The 26,517-nt window shown below is 37.8% G+C and overlaps 1 protein-coding gene across 1 annotated transcript; it reads left to right on the top strand.

Annotated features, from left to right (window-relative positions):
- Positions 1-24,617: 24,617 nt before the first annotated feature.
- LOC149218674 (caffeic acid 3-O-methyltransferase-like) lies at positions 24,618-26,168 on the top strand. The gene is made up of 3 exons (XM_089382442.1): positions 24,618-25,426; positions 25,513-25,577; positions 25,675-26,168. Exons 1-3 carry the CDS (start codon positions 24,697-24,699, stop codon positions 25,972-25,974), a joined length of 1,095 nt encoding a protein of 364 aa, XP_089238568.1. The 5' UTR covers positions 24,618-24,696; the 3' UTR covers positions 25,975-26,168.
- The last annotated feature ends 349 nt before the right edge of the window (positions 26,169-26,517 follow it).

Raw genomic sequence — 26,517 nt, 5'->3', positions numbered from 1 at the left:
CTTCCGGATCCACTCTTGCAGCTCAGTAGGGAAATATACAAAAAATATTTCGTGGATCTCTGTGTATAGGTAGAATTCTAACCACTCTCCTTTTGTCAGTCACAGATTCTTGTTCTCCTACGTCGCGAGCTCGTGAATTCTCATGTCCAGCCAATCTTTAATTTCCTTCTTATTTTGATTCCAATGATATGACATCAGACATCTCTATGCAGATTCCAATCCCGGGAACGGAACCATTTGTTGGCTTGAGGGGGCCTGACCCAGGTTCAGAGTTAATTAGACAAACAAATCCTTGTACTACTAGCCCATTCGGCAACAGCCCGTGGAGTACGGATTGAGGTGTCACCCAAAGCAGTATGGGGGCATGCTGGAACCAAGTTTCCACACCCTTGATATTTCTGATGGGTTAGATTAGTCCAACTGTGAATAGCTTCGCGTAGGTCGCTTCACGCAGTATCCTGAGCAGCGACACCTTCTCGATCTGTTATAATCACCTTCACGTAGCCCTCACCATGGGCTGAGGTGACTTCGTGCTACCCTAGTGGCGATCTGTGCTACTTCCCCAAGCTATATTGTGGATCTTACTTATCTTCTTATAACAGTTAGTTATCTTCATGTAAACATATAGTTTATCTTATATTCACTTTATCAACACATCCATATACGTTCGCACATCATATAGACAATAGAAATGCAATTTATATCCAATACATTCAATGCACAAAACTAGAAAAAGGATATACAGAAATGATGTAAAACTTCTCTTTATTACTTCTCCAAAGGTTACAGACTTGACTCGCCCTGGGCACTCAGTTGCAGGGGTCCGCACACTCAACTGTGGACTACTAGGCCTCTCCACACTCAGCTGCAGAGCCTTCTCCTACTCTATGACCCAAAGACTCAACTCTACACTTAGATATGACTCAATTCTTCATCCTTCATTCATTCTCTAACTGTTGTTCTTTACAACTTAGAGCCTTGCTCCATTTATACAATCCCATGGTCCGCGGAACATGGGTAGATCTCTAAAGTCGACATTACATTTACAAAAATGAGGGCGGACAACCTTATGACTCATTTACAGGTTCATGCTCCGCGCTCACAAAACAGGGAGTCTTTACATCAAATTTGGTCAAAATGTGGGCTTTAAGCCCCAAAACATTCCTTGGGGGATCCCGCGCCCAACACGGGACTAGTGGTTGGTCATGGTTGTATTGTATGATTGGAACTTTCACTTCTTAATATAATAGAGCCAACACGTTTCATGCATATTTTGTTATTGTATTTTAGCTAGCTTGTTTACTCTAATGATATATGTATCTCTTTACTTACGCATGCATGTATGCACTTTTCTGTATAAGTATGTATCAATCTTACTGAAATGTGTTGTTTGTTTAACCATCACTTTGGATTGTCAGCTTACTTGCTTTCTAGTTTGTGATGCATTTTGCTCATGTGTTCCCTTCTTAGCCACATGCTTTCACGCATTCCCAAGGGGCACACTCACATCACCCTTCGTGTTTTAGAACCGTTCATGCACCTTCCTTGAATTGCTGCATATGTCACACCCTTGCTACCAACAGGGATACCTTACTTTCCTCTACGCATAACCGTGGTCAAGGCGATACCATGCGACTGACTACTAGGACTCCTACACCAAACGGTCTGAGGTCTATTTGGGACTTCTTATAGGGGATATCCCTTGACATGTTGGCGGGTCGAGCACTGTCAACATGAAGGTAATCAAGTTGCTGACCTTCTAGCAAATTGGGGCTGCTCACACCAAACCGAAGCTCTGGAATTGATTTGGCCTCTTCAACTGAGGGAAGGTCGTTTGGAACCACTGAAGGAAATTCTTGTCCAAGACAAGGCCAATAACTCATTCAGTCTACTGGCCCCTAAATAGAATCCCTGATCAGGGTGTGTACGAGACCCTCGGTGCAATCAAGGAAATTAATGGGGGCCACCTCGAAAGAGAAACCCATCACCCTTCACATGCGTGGCATGGATGGCAGGGTCACCTTAGGTAGATGGGAGATTAACATGTATGCAGGTGGCGATAGGGGAAGTCAGTTACAGTGTAAGTTATAGGGTGATTGAATGTAGGGGTCGAAAACTTAGACGTTGCACCTGGCTCAAAGGAAGGTGGTGGATGGAGGTACCAGTTGTGGAGAAAGGAAGGCACTAGTGCAAACTCGTCCACCCATAGCACTGCTTATTTGGTATGTATTTTGTTCCCTTCCCATTTCCTCCATGACGAGAGTCTGTTGGAGATGCGATTTGGGTCGGCCTAGTATGAGGCTGTGGGGTTTTGAGGGTCCAGGCCTTGCCCTGTTAGTGCTTGCATTAGGTTGGGGGTTAAATTATAGGTACTGGCCTTGAAGCATATATGTTTCAGTGCAGTTCAATATTTGGCTGTCACGGTGGGGGATAATCATATCCCCACCTTTTCTCTTCTAGTAGGAAGAAAGGCAGCGGGATGCAAGAAGTGGGCAGGGTGGGTCAGCAGGGTTGGGGATTAGAAGGAATGCGACCCGCCTAGCTATTGTATGAATGGATTCATGAATTTATATATGATAATGGGTCTGGGAAAACTTTTGTGTTTTTAAGGTCTGGCCTGCTTGTGAAAATTGTGGCCATGGTCACCACAGTGCAGGCATTCCCAGACTACAAGCAGGACTTCCAGAAGCTCATGTTTCAAATGAAGAAGTAGGATGGGTTTCTCAAGCACAATGAAAATCATTCGCCTTGCATTTTGTCATCGACTGGAATCCTAGGGTTGAATGTAAAAGACCCGACTCTAGTGGAATCTGCTTTAGCTGAGGAAGCAGAAGAATGAAAATGATGTATTTTTTTGTAGTTTTTGATGCAGATAGCTTTTACTTTTACTTGTAATTATAGTCATGCCAATAGGAAAGTAGATAGTGTGATAAACATAGACATACAGTCATATATTTCTTGGTTAGAAAGACTCAAGGCTTATCATTTTTTAATGGCATACCATGTCGTTAGGTGGAAACTAGACTTGGTTTCCGACATGGCAACTTGAGGCCACCTAAATATCTTTATAATTGGTTGTAACTTGTTGTTAAATCAATAGAAAAAACAGGTACTACGAAGCTTAAAAAAAACAAAATATATTCTCAAATTATTTTTTTATATATTTGGAAAATTGATCATCACTTAGTTGTCAAAAGGTCAATTCATCATCTTTATTTAAAGAAAACCATATCACTTCAAATAATCAGCTGGTAGTCTATAATGACTCTTGCCAAATACATCTGGTTCTTGTGTTGTTAACCTATTTTTTTAAATAATTGAATATATAAAATCCATCTTCTAAAACCAATCAACCTACTAATATATTTTCATAAATGAAATGGGGTTGTAAGAACTAATATATTCCATTATCAAATATTAGACTGAATTTTTTTAGGTTCGACGAACATGCTAGAAAGGTTTTCAGGGAGGCATGAAGATGAACTAAAATACTATAAAAAGTTTTCTTATTTCATTTCCTAATTCATTTTGGAATTCAAGTTTATGTCAAATAAATCCAGGCCAAAATCATCCAAAAACATGTTTGAACGGAATAAATCTAACATCAACGAATTATTCAAAACAAATCTGAATGGGATGACACTAATTTTAATAATGAATTTGTGAGATATAATTTCATGCACTACATTGATTACATTATGATTCATTGAAGCATTTTTTCTATATTCGTTAAAAACATAAAGCAAATCAATTCACTTGTATGATAATTTGTTTAGGAAAATAACTATAACACCCAATGATGCACCAGCAGTTATTTTACAAGTTTTACTTATTACTGTCATTTTTTACTTTCATATTACCTGAAGTGTTTAAAATATTGGGCTGCAAATCCAAAACATATTATGTTAATTATTAATTTAAAGATCGTGATCAATTTTAAAAGAACTGAAGAATCAGTTAAAATAACTCCTGAAATAGTTACCAATAGCTTTCCCATCTTTCCTTGAAAAAGGGGAATGACAGAACCCTGTGGGGTTGGAAAATACTATCAGAAAGAGGATGTTGTGATGAATGGTTTTCTTCCTAGAGTTGGACAAACTAGCCGGTGGGAACAGGACATTGGATAACAACCAAAAGGTACAAGAATTGAGGCTGGACATAGTCCGGACGCCCAAGGTAACAAGTTGTTTTAACCACTATTAGAAGCTGGAAGAGCTTGGAGGGGGATTCTGGACGTAATCACCAGATCCATTGTTGGGTGGTGAGACTTTCGAGGAAGATAAAATACATGCATTCTTACAAATATAACTGGAAAACAGATAAGTAGCAATTATGTGTTTATTAAATCTTAGTAGGAAAAGGGTTTGTCACTCTATCTTAGTAAATCCACATGTTAACATGCTAACAAATGAATGGTATGATTATGTTAGTAGCAAATTCTAGAAAGTTGATTCTTTTATAAATCTCATTATTGTTAGTTAATTATACATATCATGCCATTAAGAAAATAAGGTAATGGAATGTATTCCCCTCTAGTGAAATGAAAGATATCAATTGTTTTCAGGCCTTAAACAAAAGAACCAAACCAACTTACATGGAAGAACAGAACTCATATTATGTCCTAACTTCTATTTATTATACATAAGATTTTGTTAGCCTATAGAACCGTTTTGACCTGTCACTGTAATTGTAACTTGGTCAATTTATGAACAATACTATGTTGTCCCTTCACCTATTATAATTAACGGAACCATACAAAAAGCGTAAGCTATGGGCATTCACATTCTTCATACAATCTATATATATAACTGTATCTATTTGAAGGAACTATTCAATACCTAAACTAAACGAAATAACTCGTTATAGTAAAGACCCATAAACCAAAATTATGATCGCAGAACAGTAGTAAGAAAAAAATCTCTTAAGTAATACACCAACAGAACAATTATGCGTTTTGTAAATGTTTGGTGAACATACCCATATTGGGGAAAAAACCTGATAGTGAATTCCTTCAAAAAGAGATAAGAATAGATTAATGGTATTGAAACAATATAACAAATTATAGCGAAGATTCAACCCTCTGTTAAGTGGCATGCATCAGTTCATAAAGTCAAAACATCTATGTATTTATGAAGCTCAAGATAGGGCACACTTTTCCCCATCTTTTTAACGACATAACTCTAAGATCTATGTATCTCTAGGAAACCTTAATACTTCGGCCGACGAACCACCGAGCATATCAACATAAATCAAAATCTAACAATCTATCAGTCCTCCACCTAGTCAGACCACCAGGAAAATGGTAGGAAATGCAGGACAAATTTCTGAAAAATGGCACAAGGGAGTTACAAAAATGGAGTTGGCTTTGATACCATGTCATACCAGGAGGTTACTCCCCAAATCAAATCATGATATTCATTCAGGCTGTTCATTATTATATACAAGAGGGAGTGACTATTCAGTTCATCTCCCGGTGACTCTCCATCTTTTCTATTATTTATTTACATTAATTACAGTTATTCACCCAATCCCCATGATTAGGTGTCAACACACCTAAATCTGAGATTGCCTTCGAAAACTCAACCGATAACTGGAAAGGAACCAACTTGTATGTAGAGGCAGAAACCTTGGTCAGGGTGCAGTTTTGCTCCAAGGAATTCTCTCTGCATTTATACACATGAACCTCACCATAGTGCATACCTGTAGATGGTTACGACATTAGAACAAGCCTGACCACAATCAAGGTCACGAAAGAAAAAGGAAATATGAAATTCAAATAATAATCTTACCTGGAGATGAAGTTTCCAAGAAGTAAGTGGCAGGCTGCACGTGAAATTGATAAGATACATTATCAAACCCTCATGAAACCAGAAAGAACTATGTAAGGAATCCATGCAAGTCTATCTACATTACCTCGGGGTTGGAGAATGAACCCATGACGAATTCCTCAGCACCATGAACCAGCTAGCGAATAATCCACCTGTGCAGGAGGCGAATAAGAGGTTTCATGGAACAACTTAAGTGTCAAATGAAAGAATGGATAATAGGCAGAGCAAAATGGAAATCGAGACTCATTTGCATGATTACCTGAGTGTTTGTGGAGGGAATTTTCTACCATTTCACCATCCGGGCACCTGAACCTACAGAGCCATCGCTCACCCACCTTGGCATAGCCAAATGAACCTCACATTGTCGGGAGAGGCATTAACTTACCAACATCAATCCTGAGTCGCTAAGACTGTAGATCTTCATAGATCCGACGGTAGAATGTCAGCCAAATTCAAGGGTTAGAGACTCTTCCGAACAGCCGGAATAAATTAAATTAATGCGAGACTGTGTGGTCAGCAAGGAGAGGGACGACGGTGATAGGAAAGAGCCTCAGGGCTCTCCCGCCTTAATGAAGAGGCACCATTTCAGGGTAAGCATGCTCTAGCGATGTTAATGCAGGTTACATGGAGGTACATATAGGATTGAAAGCGTACTCCACGACATCATTGAAACTCAACATTAATATTACATACAATCTAAATGTGTAGTAAATATTTAATGAACCTTTAAAATGTGCTTGGAGTTTTACATAGAGTTAAGTCATTTCGTAATTGAATAATTCAATTAAAATGAACAGCTTACATCGTGAGTTAAAAAAAAATTATCGGTTTAGGATGTTACAAATGGTATTAGAGTGACAGGCTCGCACACTGAGACTTATGGGCTCAATATATACACCTAGAGATATGAACAATAAAAGAAAGAAATATATATATAGGTATATATATATATATATATATAGGTATATATAGGTATAGATAAGAATGAAATATTCTTGTGTATAATCAGTAATACTAACCAAGTAAGTGTAAATGTGTACACAGAGATAGAGGACAACACCAAAGAACTGAAATGGAAGGATGTCCTAGAATACCACACCAGCTGGAAGTGCCTTATGTGGAGGCGAACCCAGATATATGGATATAGCTAGGAGAAGCATCCCAACAAGCCAACGCTACCCTCCTTGAAACAGTGGAACAAATACGTGCAGAAATGATGAATTTAAGGAAAGACAATGAACGACTAAGACATGAACACGAAAAGATCCTTAAAATCTTGTCTGAACAACAGAATCAACGTGGACCAGATCCTACTACGGAGAATAGGGAGAATACCCCAACAGCCCATCACAAAGAAGATAATGTTGAGTCAACAGAGGGACATAAGGACGATGAAGAAGGAATTTTGTATAATGTTTCTGACTAAAGACAGTCCAAAAGACAAAAAGTGGAATTACAAGATGACTTCAAGAAAATAAAATTGTCACTGTTTGAAGGAGAATCTGAAGAAGCAGCTGAAGCATGGTTGATTGACATGGGTAAATATTTTTTGATTTATGAATATACTAAAAAAATTAAGGCACGGGTGGAGGTCTACGAGTTAAGGGGAAAGGCTACTCTCTCGTGGGAAGAGATTAAAACTGTAAGAAAAATTGATGAAGAATAAGTGACATGGCAAGAATTCCAGAAACATTTTAAGGACAAATATTTAACTGAACATTATTATGATGAAAAAGCAAAGGAGTTCCATGAGTTAAGACTCAGAACCTTAACCATAGATGAGTATGTGAAGTGGTTTACCTCCCTATGACGATATGTCCAATACATGCAGGAGGAAAAAGCTAAAATTTAGTGGTTTATTAACAGCCTACCCAACTTCATGAAGGAAAAGTTAAAGTTTGATTATCTTAGAACAATGGATGATGCGGTGCGAAAGGCCTGTATCTGTTATCAGCAAATGAAATAGAAGAACGAAGGTACCAAAGGAACCATTGGCAGGAAAATCAGGAACGTACCCCCAAACATACAACCAAAAGTAGCAAGTAGTAGAAATAATCGGTAAAGAACTTTCGGAAAATTTGCAAGGAACCCACCCAAAATCCCCGCTTACACCGAGAATAAACAAACATATGTAGTTAGTAAACCTTCTATTGATCAAATTCCAAAACAACCTCTGCAATGTTGGGAATGCATAGAATCTCATTACTACAAGAATTTTCTGCACAGGGCCGGAACAGAACAACTCTCAAACATGCAATAGGCCTCCACGATTGGAGACGTAGCAAGTAACATGCCCAAAATTAACGCTGCTCTGGACGATCACCAAGAGAAATACCAACCCACCATGATATAGTGCAAAGGTATGATTGTTGATCAACCTGTTTATGTTTTACTTGATCCAAGCACTAGCATAAGCCACATCATTCCTAATGTGGTAGAAAAATTTCAGCTTCAAAGCAGTAAATTTAAGAAATCTTGGCTAGTCCAACTAGCCACTGGAACAAAGAGAAGGGTGACGACAAAAACAGAAAACCACCCTATAACAGTTTTAGGACATCCCATCCATGTTGATCTGAACATACTTCCCTTGGGTTCATATGATGTATTAATAGGGATGGACTGGTTGGAAGGGTGTTGGTCCCTATTTGACTGTAAGGAGAAATCTATAAGCTATCTCACAAAGTCGGGACAAGGAATGGAAATTTAGGGAATCAAGAAAAATCTTAAATTACGTCCCATTACGGCTAATAAGCTCGAAAGATGCATTAGAAAAGGCTGCCATATTTATGTTGTCCAAGTAGGATACACAAATGACCGAAACAAGATGACTTCTTTGGAGAATATTCCAGTGATTTAGGATTTCGTGGATGTGTTCCCCGAATCCATCCCGGGGCTGCCACCTAGACGTGATATTGAATTTACCATCGAGTTAATACCTAGAGCAGCTCCTGTTTCGATAGAACCTTACCACATGAGCATTCCTGAGTTAACAGAACTCAAAATGCAGCTTGAGGAACTTTTGGATAAAGGATACATCCATCGTAGTGTATCTCCTTAGGGAGCCCCTGTGTTGTTTGTGCGAAAGAAGGATGGGACCTTAAGACTATGCATTGATTATCGTTAGCTAAATAAACCAATGGTAAAAAAAAGTACCATTTTTTGCATATCAACGATATATTTGATCAAGTACAGGGAGCTAGCGTACTATCAAAAATCGACTTAAGGTCTGGTTACCACCAAATTAGAATAAAGGATGAAGACATCTGCAAAACCACATTCAAAACTCGTTATGGTCATTACAAGTTCATGGTACTTCCTTTTGGTATTACCAATGCTCCAGCCACTTTCATGAGCCTGATGCATGGCATTTTTCAGCCATTTTTAGATAAATTTGTACTGATTTTTATTGATGGTATACTGATTTATTTAAAAAATTAGGAGGAGCAAGAGAAATACTTAAGAAGGGTATTGCAGATTTTGCGAGATAATTAGTTGTACGCAATGTTTAGTAAGTGCAATTTTTACAAAAGTCAAATTCAATACTCGGACCATGTTATATCAACTGATGGAATAGCGATGGATCTAGAAAAGATCAAAACTATTATAGAATGGACCACTTCAAAAAACGTTGCTGACATAAGATCCTTTTTGGGCCTAGTAGATTATCATCGCCGATTCATTAAAGGCTTTTCAAAAATAACTTTTCCTCTGACCTCGTTACAGAAAAAGGGGTGCACCTTCCTCTAGACAGCGGAATGTTAGCAAACGTTTGAGCAGCTCAAGCAATTACTAACTACCGCACCGTTGCTAAAGGTAGGATATCCAAAAAAATCATTTGTGGTATGCACTAATGCGAGTAAGGAAGGTGTTGACGGTGTATTAACACAAGCAGGAAAATTCATAGCCTATGAATCACGTAAAATGAAATATTATGAACAATGACACTCGAAATATGATCTCAAATTGACTGCAGTAGTACACACACTCAAAATGTGGCGGCACTATCTCCTAGGAAAGAAATTTATGCTATTAACCGATCATAGTAGTCTTACAATCTTCTTTAACCAATCTAGTTTAAATGCTCGGCAAGTGAGATGGACCACGTTCTTCAGCGAATTTGACTTTGACACGAAGCATCTCACAGGGAAGGAAAACCAAGTAGTAGATGCATTAAGCAGAAATTACATGGTATTTATGAATTACATTTCAGCCATGTAAAATCTAACCTGTCGGAGGTCATCCGAGAAGCATCTCTCAAAGACCCAGAGTATGCATTCCTTTGGCAGCAAACCTCGGAAGCTCTGGAAAAGGGGAAACAGTCTGATTATGGTATTAATCCTGAAAAAATGCTAACCATTAGAAATATAATATATATTTTGAACTAGAATTATGTCAAGCAATTATTATTGAATGAATTCCACAGAAAGACTTACGCCACTCACCCAAGATACTAAAAGCTATTTTCTGCCATCAGAAAAAAGTTTTTTCTAGGCAGTTTTAAGGAAGGATGTGGCTAAATATCTACCCAAATGCTTAGAGTTCCAATTGGTGAAAGTAGAACATTAGCATCGTGTTGTTCTGTTACAACCATTACCCATTCCTAAATGGATATGGGAGACGATCACCCTAGACTTTATTACCGAGTTACCTCGTACTAAGAAGCAACATGACTCAATCATGGTCATGGTGGATAAGCTGAGCAAGACTGCTCATTTCATACCTGTAAAGTCCACCTACAAGACAGTGGAGATCGCAGACATATTTATGAGAGAAATCTTCCGACTACACAGAATACCCTGAGTAGTAATTTCTGACAGGGATGTCAAATTCACATCCACATTTTGGAAGACCCTCTTTGCTGGGTTAGGTACTCAGATTCAATTCAATACTGCCTACCATCCATAGACAGATGGATAGACAGAACGAGTGAATCAAGTCCTGGAATACATGTTGAGGATGTTCGTAATGCAACAACCACACAATTGGGAGGATTGCCTCCACTTGGTAGACTTTGGCTACAATAATGGAAATCATAAATCATTGGGGATGAGTCCTTTTAAGGTGTTGTACAAAAGGAAGTGTCGAGTTCCCAGTGATTGGAATACTCTAGTTAATAAGTTAGCATTGGGTCCTGATATGTTAGTCGAAATGGAGGCCACCGTTAAAAAAGTTCGCAAGAACTTGAAAGCCACTCAGGATAGGCAAAAGGTATATGCAGATAAGAAAAGAACTCATAAGGAGTTCAATTGGGGTACCATGTGTATTTGAAAGTGAAACCCCGGAAAATTACCTTACAGTGAAAGGGTTGTGCTTAATTGGCACCTCGGTACTGTGGACCCTTTCAAATATTGGAACGAATTGGGCCCTTGGCATAGAAGCTAGCACTCCCAGGAAATATCCAAGTCCACAATGTTTTTCATGTGTCTTTGTTAAGGAAATATGTGTACAACACTCAACATATTATTAACTGGGAAAATATACAGGTATTAAAGGAATAAAGTCAATAATTTATGAATTATTGTCTTAGAAAAACTTCTAACAGGAGATTACATTTGCGCAGGTCGAACCTGAGGGAGAGTTTTTGGCAGAGCCTCTTCGTATCCTCGATCGAAGAGAAACCATCTTGCAGAAATGAGCCATAGCCCAGGTTAAAGTGTAATGGAAGCACTTTGGCCTGGATGAGGCTACTAGGGAAGAGGAGGAAGCTATGCAGGAGGCATACCTGACACTATTTACTTTAAAGAACAACAGGGACAGTGTTCCTCTCAAGGGGAGGGATTTGTAACACCCAGTGATGCACCAACAGTTGTTTTACAAGTTTTACTTATTACTATTAATTTTTACTTTCATATTACCTAAAGTGTTTAAACTATTAGGCTACAAAACCAGAACATATGATGTTAATTATTAATTTAAAGTTTTTGATCAATTTTAAAAGAACTGAAGAATCAGTTAAAATAACTCATGAAATAGTTACCAACAACTTTCCCATCTTTCCTTGAAAAAGAGGAATGACAGAACCCTAGGGGGGGTGGAAAAAACTATCAGAAAGATGATGCTTTGATGAATGGCTTTCTTCCTGGAGCTGAACAAACTAACCAGTGGGAATAAGACCTTGGAAATTAGCCGAAAGGTACGAGACTTGAGGCTGGACATAGTCCGGATGTCCAAGGTACCAAGCTGTTTTAACCACTGTCATGAGCTAGAAGAGATCGGAGGGGGGTTCTGGATGTAATCACGAGATCCATGGTCGGGTGGTGAGACTTTCCAGGCAGAGAAAATACATGCATGCTTACAAATATAACTTGGAAACAGATAAGTAGAAAATTATGTGTTTATTAAATCTTAGACGGAAAAGGGTTTGTAATTCTATTTTAGTAAATGCAGAGGTTAACATGCTAACAAATGAATAGTATGATCCTGTCAGTAGAAAATTCCAGAATGTTGATTCTTTTATAAATCTCATTATTGTCAGTTAACTATACATATAATTGAATTAAGAAAATAAGGTAATGGAATGTATTCCCATCTACTGAAATGAAAGATATCAGTTGTTTTCAGGCCTTAAACAAAAGAACCAGACCAAATTTCATGGAAGAACATAACTCATATTATGTCCTAACTTTTATTTATTATACAGAAGATTTTGCTAGCTTATAGAACCGTTTCGACCTGTAACCGTAATTGTAACTTGGTCGATTTTTGAAAAATACTATGCTTTCCCTTCAACTATTATAATTAAAAGAACCATACAAAAAGGGTAAGTTGTGGGAATTCACATTCTTCAGACAATCTATATATATAATTGTAACTATTTGAAGGAACTATTCAATACCTAAAGTAAACGAAATAACTCGTTATAGTAAAGACCCATAAACCAGAATTATGATCGCGGAAGAGGAGTATGAAACAAATCTCTTAACTAGTACACCAATAGAACAATTATGTGTTTTATAAATGTTTGGTGAACATACCCATATTGGAGAAAAACCTCACGACAAAGCCATTGAAAAAGAGATAAGAATAGAGTAGTGGTATTGAAACAATATAACAAATTATAGCAAATATTCAGCCCTTTGTTAAGTGGCATGCATAAGTTCATAAAGTCAAAACAACTATGTATTTATCAAGCTCAAAATGGGGCACGTCTGTCCCCATCGTTCTAACTACATAACCCTAAGATCTATGTATCTCTAGGTATCCTTAATACTCTAGTCGGCAAACCACCGAGCATATTAACATAAATCAAAATCTAACAATCTATCAGTCCTTCACCTAAATCTGAGATTGCCTTCAAAAACTCGATCGATAACCAGAAAGGAACCAACCTGTACGCGAAGGCAGAAACCTTGGTCAGGGCACAGTTTCCCTCTAAGGAATGCTCTCTGAGTTTATACACATGAACCTCACCATAGTGCATACCTGTAGTCGGTTACAGCATTAGAAAAAACCTAACCACAATCAAGGTCACGAAAGAAAAAGGAAATACGAAATTCAAAGAATAATCTTACCTGGAGATGAAGTTGCCAAGCAATAACTAGTAGGCCGCACCTGGAATTGACAAGATACATTATCAAACCCTCATGAAACCAGAAAGAACTATGTAATGAAACCACACAAGTTTGTCTACATTCCCTCAAGGTTGGAGAACGAACCCATGACAAATTCCTGAGCACCATGAACCAGCTAGCGAATAATCCACCTGTGCAGGAGGCGAATAAGAGGTTTCAGCGAACAAATTAAGTGTGAAAGGAAAGAATATATAACATACAGAGCGAAAGGGAAATCTAGACTCGTTTGCATGATTACCTGAGTGTCCGTGGAGGGAATTTTCTGCCATTTCACCATCCGAGCACCTGAACTTATAGAGCCATCGCTCACCCACCTCGGCACAGCCAAATGAACCTCACATCGCCGAGAAAGGAATTAACTTACCACCATCAATTTCGAGTCGCTGAGACCGTAGATATGCCTAGATCTGACTGTGGAATCTCTACCAAATGTAAGGGTTTGAGACTCTTCTGAATAGCTGGAATAAATGAAGTTAGTGCAGGACTGTGTGGCTAGCAAGGAGATGGACGACAGTGATAGGAAAGAGCCTCGAGGCTCTCCCGCCTTAATGAAGAGGCGTCGTTTCAAGGTAAGCCTGCTCTGGCGATGTCAATGCAGGTTATGTGGAGGTACAACTAGGAGTGAAAACATATTCCACAACATCATCGAATGTCAACATTAATATTACATGCAATCCAAATATGTAGTAAACCTCTAATGAACTTTCAAAATGTGCTTAGAGTTGGACATACACTTAAGTCATTTCGTAATAGAATAATTCAATTAAAATGAACAGCTTAGTTAAAAAAACAAAATTGGGTTTAGTATGTTACAATAGGAGTTTATATAATTAAAATTAAATTTGATAAAAAAGATTAAGTAAATTTGCTATTGATATATACGTCAAAGGTGTAAGAAAAGGTGACATGCATTTCTTGTTTTTAATTTTTGGATTTAAATAAACCGTTGTTAAAGAAACAGTTTGGTGTAATGGTAAAACTTAGGAATTGGTTGAGGGAGGTTAGGAGGTCAAATCTTGCCCCCTCTAATTTTCCAAGCTAAAGAGCAATGAGGGTTGGTTGAAAGATATTAAGTGTAACATCGGAGTTAAACAAGGTTGCCCCCTCTCCCCTACCCTATTTGGCATTTACATCGATAAGCTCGAAGGTTATTTAGAGGAAGCAGGATGTGATGGCACGATCTTAGCTAGGATAGTTGCCATCCTTATTCTCTATGCTGATGATATTGTTCTTTTGGCAAGGTTCCCATCTGATCTTGATAAGCAACTCAGGCTTCTTAAGGATTTCTGCTCTACCATGGGTATGACTGTTAACACTGACAAAACAAAAGTTATGATTATCAAATCCAAGAAGGACACTTACGCTAATTTTATGTATGACAATAATAACTTGGAGGAAGTGTATTCTTACAAGTACCTAGGAATCGATATTCATCACAAGCTCAACTGGAACCATAGCATTGAGAAAAGGATTAATGAGGGGTGGAAAGCTTATTTTGGTCTTGAAAATAATTGTAAAACGAAAAACCTTGTAATGTGGGATAAAAAGAAGTTCCTCTTTGAAACTTTAGTCAATCTTGTTATCTTATATGGCTGTGAGGTTTGGGGTTGCAGCATCTCCAGAGAATCATGGAGAAAGATTGAGCAAATCCAGAAGCGTTTTATAACTTATAACCTGAAAATTAAAAGTAATACACCCTATCCTATTCTCCTTATAGAAGCAGGTATTTCCCCTATTGAGAGCCTAGCTATGATTAGGTTTCTGTTGTACAAGCACAAACTCAATAACATAGACAATCATAGACTTCTTAAGCTAGCTTTAAATTCCAGCCAAAACCACCTAAGGCTCAATCGGGGGTGGCATAAAGACACAAGGGCCTGGTTAAACTATTGGGAGATCAACGAGAATGATGCATTGCAAAACATAAATAACATTAAAGATATTGTTACTTCTAAGTTCAAAGGAAAAATGTGGTGTGAGAAAGATTTAGTGGCTAAAAGAAAATTAAGTTATTATAAGAAGGTTATCAACCCCACCCTAGAAGATCAAAAGTATCTCTCTATTTTAACTAGCTCAAAGAAGAAAATTAAAATAGCAAAAATTAGAACGAATTCTCATGAGCTCCATAGTGAAACAGGTCGTTGGGCAGTTCCTAAAACACCATGGATGGAAAGGATCTGCCATATATGTGAAAATAGGAACATCGAGGATGAAAACCACTTCCTCTTAGAGTGCCCCGCGTACAACCACATTAGATCTCAGTTTCACAATCTTTGTTACAATACTGACCTTCCTAGCCTTTTACAATGTCAAAATTATAGTGAGCTCGGGAGGCTTCTCTCCAAGCTTTTTGAGCATAGGAATAAAATCTTAAATCAAAATAAATAATTTGTTTCTTTAGGTCTGATAGACCAATGTTTGGTCTCAGCGGACGTTAACCATCATCATCATCATTGATGGCTTGGGTGCAGGCGTTAAAGACAAGCTCCCTAATCTACCTACAAGTTCTTCTATATCTTGATCAATTTCCCTTTCTTCATTTCTTGGCGCATCAATCATTAAACTGATATTTCATTTCTTTTAAGAAAAACACCACGGTCATGTTTTATTATCAAACAGTGGCTTTCGGGAATTCTTAAAAGAAATATCCCTTTTTGTGGACTTACGCATACAACAAATATATATTCACGTTATATATTCCTCTTGCATCGGCGACGTTTATAGATAGAATTTTACCATGGGCAAAGGCTTGTATAAATGTATCACATCGGTGATAGTTATGTATCGCCGCCCTCTATGCTAGTTTCGCCGCTATATATATATAAGTCGCAATCACCAAAGCGATGGTCTTCCTCCCTTCGAATCAGCGGATCCGATGCACTCATACATGGCCTTTAATAAATCGGTGGTTCCGCTTTTCGGCAGTCAACTCACTTAACAACTCTTCTACCTCCGAGATAACGGACCTAGCGATACATATATGTTGCAATTTATATTAATTCGGCTTCAAATTCGGAACTCGGCCCTTTGTCACGGTATGGCTCCTTTCGGACCAGAAGGCTTTGTAAATCGGGCATTCAACTATCAGTTCCAACGAACCTCTTGATGCCGATATGGTCTCGGATCAACGTGGGTAAGAAATTACAGTTATAAGATTTCAAATATACCACGGCCACTTAATGAAATTATGCAAGAGTTCTTGCTATAAGCAGAGACATATGCGATATTATAAAATCGAGCCTGTATAAACCATAGAATGAAAAGGGAAACGATTCAATGATTAACATACAACATTTGCAGTGTGAGGAAATAGGAACCTTTCAACACCGTCGCACTATCCAATAATCGACAAGTACATATTACTCTACACATGCATATCACAGAGTCGTTTAATAAGAGACACCGAGAGAACAAATTTTTCCAAAATAATACTATGGCGCTCGCCCCTCTCTTCTGTCTGATGAGAGCTTTGCTGCCTCTTTATTTATAACTAAGGATAGGCCCTCTCGGTCCTTATCCGATACAAAGAAAAGCATGCTTTACAGGATGATTTAAAGCTTGATAAGCTCTGTTACAAATAGCATGATTTATTGCTAGAATTTATTCTATTTTTAACTAAGAAAGCATAGAAATTGCAGGCTAAAGGACCCCACTCCCTTGCCTGTAAATTTTTTTTGGATTTTTGGAATAATTTGGAAGATTTTTCCCCTCTGAGTCACATGCTCCCGCATTAGACTCCTGAGGACAAAATTCTTCATGGGCTCGTGTCCATGAGCTCATCTATAGATTTGCCCAATTTCTGTAGAATGTCTTCTGTAACCCAAGTAGCTTCAGCGATCGGCTGTCCCTTCCATTTCACCAGATACTGGAAATACTCTCGTGCCCTTGTCTTCTTATACACTTTCTTGTCCAGAATTCTTTCTGGCTGTAAATTCTTGGCTGTGGGTAACTGTTTTACCCAGTCAATCTCTGGAGTCTCTTGATCCTGTGTTGTATCATCTGCAGCTTCATTCTCATACTTGTACAGGTCTGCAACATTAAAAATTGGTGATATTCCCACACCAGGTGGTAATTCAATTTCATAGGCATTTGCAGAGAATTTCCTCAGTATCCTACATGGTCCAATTTTCTTGGATTTTAACTTATTATACTTTCCCTTTGGAAATCTCTCCTTTCTGAGGTGCGCTAAAACCAGGTCTCCAACTTCAAAGTTCATTTCTCTTCTCCTCATGTCTGCTCTGGTTTTATATTGAATGTTGTTGTCCTGTAGCTGTTGTTTCACCTGTTCATGTATCGCCTGCATTCTTGAAGCAAAGTCTTCACCTTCTGCACTTCTCATTTCTTCTTTTCCCAAATTCCTTAATTCAGATATTCCCCTTGGGTGCATTCCATAAACAATATGGAATGGGCTCTGTCCTGTGCTCTTGTTTGGTGAGTCATTATATGCATATTCAACTTGTGGTAACACTTGATCCCATTGCTTTGGATGTTCTGCAGTAAAGCTCCTCAAAAGATTGCCTAAACTTCTGTCCACAACTTCAGTCTGTCCATCAGTTTGTGGATGATAGGCAGAACTGAAACTTAATTTAGTTCCCAGCTTCTTCCATAGTGTCCTCCAAAAATGTCCAGTGAACTTTGAATTCCTATCTGAAACAATGCTTTTGGGCAATCCATGTAATCTTACAATTTCTTTAAAAAACAAGTTAGCAATATGAGAAGCATCACTAGTTTTATAACATGGAATAAAGTGTGCCATTTTTGAAAATCTGTCCACTACCACAAAAATTGAATCATAGCCTCTTTGAGTCTTTGGCAATCCTAGCACAAAATCCATACTTACCATATCCCAAGGCCTATCTGGAATTGGCAATGGATTATACAACCCTGTGTTCTGGCTCCTTCCCTTTGCATACTGGCAGACTTTACAATTTCTTACATATTTCTCTACTTCAGATTTCATTTTCGGCCAGAAGTAAAATCTGTTGAGTTGTTCAAAGGTCTTCTCTCTACCAAAATGTCCTGCAAGTCCTCCACTATGCTTCTCTTTGATTAAATTTTCTCTCATTGAACAGTTTGGTATGCACAACTGATTTTTCTTAAATAACAGTCCATCTTGTATAAAATAATCCAGCCACTTGCTCCTGTCTGCCAAAACAGGATTTTTACAAGCCTCAAATGCCTCCTTAAAATCTGAATCGGTCTCATATAATTCCTTAAGAAAATCAAAACCCAACACTTGGATTTGACTTTCTTGCAGCAATACACTTCTCCTACTTAAGGCATCTGTGACTTTGTTTGACTGTCCAGTTATATGCTTCAACACAAAATGAAAGCCTTGAAGATACTCTACCCATTTAGCATGTCTCTGGCTGAGTTTTGGCTGCTGCATTATAAACTGCAATGCATGGTTATCTGAATAAAGAATAAATTCTTTTGACATTAAATAATGCCTCCACTTCTTTAGTGCCTGCACAACTGCATAAAACTCCTTATCATAAGAAGAATACTTCCTTTTTGCATCATTTAGCTTTTCACTGAAATAAGCTATTGGTCTATCTTCTTGGCTTAAAACTCCTCCAATTTCTTCTGCACTGGCATCACACTTAACTTGAAAAGTTTTGTTAAAATCAGGAAGAACCAAAACAGGATTTTCAGTTATTTTCTTCTTTAACAGCTGAAAATTCCTCTCTACTTCAGCAGTCCACTTAAATGGCTGTTTATCTTTCTTTATGGTCTCAATAATAGGTGCATTAATCTTACTAAAATTCTTAATGAATTTTCTGTAAAAACTAGCAAGACCATGAAAACTCCTTACCTCAAAAATACTCTTGGGTGAAGGCCACTCCACAATTGCTTTGATCTTTTCTGGATCCATCTTCAATCCTTCAGCTGAGATAACAAATCCCAAGTACACCAGCTCCTCTTTCATAAATAAACACTTCTTCAGATTCAACAATAATTTTTCTTGCTGCAGCTTCTGTAGAACATAATTTAAATGCCTCAAGTGTTCCTCCTTGGATCTGCTATAAACTAATATGTCGTCCAGATATACTATTACAAATTTACCAATGAATTCTTTAAGAACTTCATTCATAAGCCTCATGAATGTACTTGGTGCATTGGACAACCCAAAAGGCATCACTCTCCATTCATATAATCCTTCATTGGTCTTAAAAGCGGTTTTCCATTCATCCCCTTCTCTTATCCTTATCTGATGATAGCCACTTTTAAGATCTAACTTTGAAAAATATTTTGCACCAGACAAGCAATCCATTAAATCTTCAATTCTGGGTAATGGAAATCTGTACCTGATTGTAATCTTATTGATGGCTCTTGAATCTGTACACATTCTCCAGCCTCCATCTTTCTTCGGGCTCAGCACTGTTGGCACTGCACAAGGACTCAGGCTTTCTTTGATTAACCCCTTGTCAAGCAATTCTTGCACCTGTTTCTTAACTTCTTCATTTTCTGCAGGAGTCATTCTATACGCTGCTTTGTTAGGTAGACTTGCTCCAGGAATCAAGTCTATATGATGACTGATTTTTCGAATTGGTGGTAATTCATTAGGCAAATCATCAACAATAATATCATAATAATTCTCCAGCATTTCTTGAATTTCAATGGGTAATTCAGAAATTTTAGTAGAAGTCAATATTACCTTGGGCTTGCAAATTACAGCAAAATTTACCTCATTTTCTTCAATCTGCTTCAAGTATTCCTTCCCTCCAAGTAACAGAGTTTTTGGATCAGTCTTCTGTCCCGGTACATCTTCTTCTTGCAGAGGCAACAATGTATGATTAACACCATCTTTTCCAAACTTGTAGGTGTTTCTCTTCCTGTCATGTATGGCTCCTCTGTCATATTGCCAAGGCCTCCCAAGCAATATGTGACACACGTCCATAGGCATCACATCACAAAATTTTTTATCTTTATACTTGCCCACTTGAAATTCCACTTCACACTGTTCACTTACCAACAGTTGATGTCCCTTTTGTAACCATGACACCTTATAAGGTGTTGGGTGCTTCATTGTCTTCAGATTCAATTTCTCCACTACTTTTGTAGAGACCAAATTATCAGTGCTGCCACTATCAATGATCATCTGGCAACATTTCCCTTGGACTTTGCACACTGTCCTGAATAAAGTTTTCCTTTGTGGCGGTTCAGCAGCCACCTCTTTCACTGGCTTAAGTAAGACTTTATTAACCACCAGAGATTCACCTCTTTCTGGTGTATTTTCTTCTTCTGCTACCGCTGCCGCTGGTGCTTCTTCTTCAGCTGGAGCAACAATTGCATTCCTCTGCTTTATGTCTGCATTCTCTGGGCACTCAAAAGCTCTGTGTCCCAGCTTGTTACATCTGTAACATCTTATTTCTCTGCCTCTTCCTCTGCCTCCTCTTCCTCTGGAAAAACTCCCTCTGCCTCTTGCATCACCTTCTCTGGGTGCATGCTGGGTTGAGCTACTACTAGCTCCATCTCTAGGTGCTGTAGATCTTCCTCTACCACCTTGACTTCCTTTTCCTCTGAAAGTCCCTCTCCCTTTGGCAGACTGCTTCCTTATGAGTTTTTCCTCATCTTTCAGCGCTATCTGATAAGATTCCTCTACTGTTTTAGGAGACAGCAGACTTATCTCATCCTGAATGTCCATTCTGAGGCCATTCATATATCTAGCCACCTTCTCATCTGTGTCTTGGGCTTCTCCTGCTCTTATACTTACTTTATAAAATTCTTTTGTATATTCTTTTACTGTTAAATCTCTCTGTCTAAGATTTTGCATTTGTCTAAACAATGTTTGCTGATAATTACTTGGCAAGAACTTACCTCTTAACTTTGCTACCATTCGGCTCCAGTTCTTGATTGGCTGCTTACCAAGTCTCTTCCTTTCCACCTGCACACCATCCCACCAGAGTGCTGCGTGGCCTTTTAACTTGGTGACAACAAACTTTACTTTCTTCTCATCCTCTGTTTCCTCGTAATTGAAGAATTTCTCCATGCTGTTAATCCAGTCGATCAATTCTTCTGGATTCAGTCCTCCTTGATATACCAGTACTAATTGGTTCCATGGCCTAGCTGTGGATTTTAACACTGACTGAAAGAACCTCATCTCAGGAGTAACCTGTACAACTTCCTCCTCTTCAGCAGCTTCAATTTCGGGCTCACTGACATCTCCATCATCTATATTTCTATCTGAAGTTAATGCATCCACTCTAGCTCGCAGCTCTTCTACTGTTTCCATTAGTTCAGCATTTGCAGCAGGTCGTCCTCTTCCACCACGTCCTCGTCCTCTTCCAACTCTGAAAGCCATCCTTCTTCTGCTCCTGAGATTCAATTCAATGTCAGTTGTTGGCTCTGATACCACTAATGATGGCTTGGGTGCAGGCGTTAAAGACAATCTCCCTAATCTACCTGCAAGTTCTTCTATATCTTGATCAATTTCCCTTTCTTCAGTTCTTGGCGCATCAGTCATTAAACTGATATTTCATTTCTTTTAAAAAAAACACCACGGTCATGTTTTATTATCAAACAGTGGCTTTCGGGAATTCTTAAAAGAAATATCCCTTTTTGTGGACTTACGCATACAACAAATATATATTCACGTTATATATTCCTCTTGCATCGGCGACGTTTATAGACAGAATTTTACCATGGGCAAAGGCTTGTGTATATGTATCGCATCGGTGATAGTTATGTATCGCCGCCCTCTATGCTAGTTTCGCCGATATATATATAAGTCGCAATCGCCAAAGCGATGGTCTTCTTCCCTTCGAATCAGCGGATCCGATGCACTAATACACGGCCTTTAATAAATCGGTGGTTCCGCTTTTCGGCAGTCGACTCACTTAACAACTCTTCTACCTCCGAGATAACGGACCTAGCGATACATATATGTTGCAATTTATATTAATTCGGCTCCAAATTCGGAACTCGGCCCTTTGTCACGCTATGGCTCCTTTCGGACCAGAAGGCTTTGTAAATCGGGCATTCAACTATCAGTTCCAACGAACCTCTTGACGCCGATATGGTCTCGGATCAACGTGGGTAAGAAATTACAGTTATAAGATTTCAAATATACCACGGCCACTTAATGAAATTATGCAAGAGTTCTTGCTATAAGCAGAGACATATGCGCTATTATAAAATCGAGCCTGTATAAACCATAAAATGAAAAGGGAAACGATTCAATGATTAACATACAACATTTGCAGTGTGAGGAAATAGGAACCTTTCAACACCATCGCACTATCCAATAATCGACAAGTACATATTACTCTACACATGCATATCATAGAGTCGTTTAATAAGAGACACCGAGAGAACAAATTTTTCCAAAATAATACTATGGCGCTCGCCCCTCTCTTCTGTCCGATGAGAGCTTTGCTGCCTCTTTATTTATAACTAAGGATAGGCCCTCTCGGTCCTTATCCGATACAAAGAAAAGCATGCTTTACAGGATGATTTAAAGCTTGATAAGCTCTGTTACAAATTGCATGATTTATTGCTAGAATTTATTCTATTTTTAACTAAGAAAACATAGGAATTGCAGGCTAAAGGACCCCACTCCCTTGCCTGTAAATTGTTTTTGGATGTTTGCCGCATCAATCATCATCATATATAAAATTTTAAATTAATATAATATTAAAAATTAATATAAATAATTTTTTTATTTATGATTGAGTTTATATATATCACATTTTATTATACCTATAGAGGTGTTAGAGATTTTGTATTTATCTGGTCAAGAATTTAGTGAATAGATGGTATTGGCCATGGTATTGTAACAAAGCCTATTTATAAGTTAATAACATCTATGGTAAAATGAGGTAAATATATATGGGTAGAAATTTGCTATATTGTAAATATTAAGTATTATTTTAAAAAATGTTAAAACATTAAATTAAAATAAAATATTTATAAAATATTTTGAGTTTGAAATGCTATATGATTTGTGGACATGTGGTATTGATAAACTATGGTATTCTAACAATTCCTAAATTCAAAGCCTATTTAGAAGTTAATAACATCCATGGTAAAATGGGGTAAATATCTATGGTTAGGAATTTGCTATATTGTAAATATTAAGTTTTAATTTAAAAAATGTTAAAAAAATAAATTAAAATAAAATATTTATAAAATATTTTGAGTTTGAAATGAAATATGCTTTTTCGACATGTGGTATTGATAAGATATGGTATTGTAACAAAGCCTAAATTATTATGACCATAGAATTTTTTTAGATGTAGTCTAACTTACAGACTAAATGTGATTTTCCACAACTATTTTTCTGGTTAATTTTAAACAAAATTAGAGATTTTTAAAAACTTCAATTTAAATGGTTTAACATGCATAATTCCAGTACCCCAAAAGTTTTTTATACATTCAAAAATGTATTTAGAATAACAAAAAATCTTGAAATTATATTATCAGATTTTAATAAATTCTGGTAATAAAAACTATTTCACTTATAAATTATACAAAACTCTAACTATATATAATTTGAATTATAATTTTAAATATATATTTTTATAGTTTAGATCATGATTAAATATCTTTTTATATATAGTTTGGATCATAATTAAATATCTTTTTAGTCCAAAAACTACTATTCTACTTCTGGTCGTTTTTTATTACTCCACATAAATCAAGGCCATTAAAGTTTTAAGCACTTTTTCTGGACCTAGCAAATCCATACAATGACACTTTTTCGATTCAACCAGGAAATTTGTCATATGTAAGTGGGAGATAGATGACTTAAGAAAAAGTCGTTATATTTATATGTTCTGGTCGTTTTTTATTACTCCACATAAATCAAGGCCATTAAAGTTTTAAGCACTTTTTCTGGACCTAGCAAATCCATACAATGACACTTTTTCGATTCAACCAGGAAATTTGTCATATGTAAGTGGGAGATAGATATTTAATTTGAGACTTAAGAAAAAGTCGTTATATTTATATGTTATTCATATTGGTCCTCTCGCCTGCTGTAATCTCCATGTTATTCATATTGGTCCTCTCGCCTGCTGTAATCTCCATTCTGCCCATCTGCCGCAAACCCAACAAGTCTTGGGAATGAACAATAACTTTCTCAATCGTTTTCTTTGACTAGTAGGTCATCCTGCCCATCTGCCCGCAAACCCAACAAGTCTTAGGAATTCTCAATCGTTTTCTTTGACTAGTACGTCGGAAGGAGTTTTCTTCCCAACCAGACATGATAAAAACCCCGTCCCCCAAAATCTTTTCATTCTTATAATTTTCTGCTCGTCCTCTCCGAATTTCAGCAGTAAACCCGGAGATTCTAAATGGGATCGGGTTTTGAAAAATCAGAGATGAATTCGAAGATTGTGAACGAAGATGAATGGTTTCTGGGCATGGAGCTCGCAAATCTTTCATGTCTTCTCATGGCGGTGAAGGCAGCAGTGGAACTCGATGTTCTCCAAATCATCGCAAATGCCGGAAATGGCGTCCAACTCTCACCCACACAAATCGTTGCCCATATTCCGACCACGAACCCCGACGCAGCCATTACTCTTGATCGGATCCTTAGAGTGCTCGCCAGCCATTCGGTTCTGAGCTGCTCTGTGACCACGAACGAGAACGTGAAGGCCGAGAGGTTCTATGGTCTCACTCCTCTCTGTAAATATCTTGTCAAGAACCAGGATGGAATCTCTCTGGCTCCACTACTGTTGCTGGATCAGGATAAGGTGTCGAAGGAGTCCTGGTATTATCTCAAGGACGCTGTGGTTGAAGGCTCCACGCCATTCAACAAAGCCCATGGAATGAATCCGTTCGACTACGCCGCCATCGACCAAAGATTCAACAGGCTTTTCAACAGGGCTATGTCTGAGAGTTCTACCATGTTGATGAACAAGATTCTGGATACTTACGAGGGTTTTAAGGAGGTTCAGGAATTGGTGGATGTGGGAGGAGGAGTTGGGGCGACTCTCAATCTCATAGTCTCTAGGTATCCCCACATGTCAGTAATCAACTTCGACATGCCCCATGTGGTGGCCGAAGCTCCTCACTATCCAGGTAAGTCCGAATCCCCAAATTCGACCATTGAAATAAGTTTGTCATCTGTGTATATGACCGAATCTGATTAATGTGTGTTTGTTCAGCTGTGAAACATGTGGGTGGAGACATGTTTGATAGTGTACCAAGTGGCCAAGCCATTTTTATGAAGGTATTGTAATGGGTTTTTGCTGTTGGGTACTATGTAGTTTGATATGGAAATTGAAATTTGACTTGGGATTGGTTGTATCAATGTTGTTTGATTGCAGACGATTCTGCATGATTGGAGCGATGATCATTGCAGGAAGATTTTGACGAATTGTCATAAGGCGTTGCCAGAGAAAGGGAAGGTGATTGTCGTGGACACCATTCTCCCATTGGCTGCAGAGACGTCTCCCCATGCTCGACACGCATTTAATTTAGATTTGACTATGTTGACAAACGCTTCGGGGGGCAAGGAGCGGACAGAGCAAGAATTTCAAGAGTTGGCCGATGCAGCAGGATTCGTCGGAGGTGTGAAGCCCATATGTTGTGTGAATGGATTTTGGGTAATGGAATTCCACAAGTAACTCTTCATTAGATGTCGGTTGGATTATCTTCAATGTCTGTTAAAGCAATGATTTGAATAAGATACCATATATATAAATCAGTGTGATAGTTAGTTAAGCACTGACTACAATTATGTTGACCGGCTGATCGGGATTGTTGTTTGGTTTTCTAAATGCAGAGTAGTTTACACATCTACAAATAATTCGTGGGTACATGGGCACATTTCGATTATTGATATTGGCATTAAAATTTTAACAACTTTATAGATTGCTGGTTATTATTTGAATAATTATTTGGAAGAAAAGTATGTGTGTGTTATAAGTATATTAGACTTTGTAATTGTGAGTTTATAGGTTATTTTCTTTAGTTAATTAAATCTATTTTTTTAAGATTTAGATGGTTAGAAATCTATAATTTATAAGTTATAAATGTAAGTTCTCTTTGATCAATATAGTGTGATTTGTTTTGGTGTGTGAATAATGCTCTATCATTTTTTTAAGTTAACTAGTATTAGTATTACATATTGAATAAGTTTATATTTGCCCAGTGATCATGGAGGCTTC

This window comes from Pinus tabuliformis, chromosome Q (genome assembly GCF_031772625.1).
Source record: "Pinus tabuliformis cultivar Carrire ecotype Pingquan chromosome Q, CPIR1, whole genome shotgun sequence".
Taxonomy (NCBI): domain Eukaryota; kingdom Viridiplantae; phylum Streptophyta; class Pinopsida; order Pinales; family Pinaceae; genus Pinus; species Pinus tabuliformis.
This window is presented reverse-complemented; position numbering and strand designations above follow the sequence as displayed.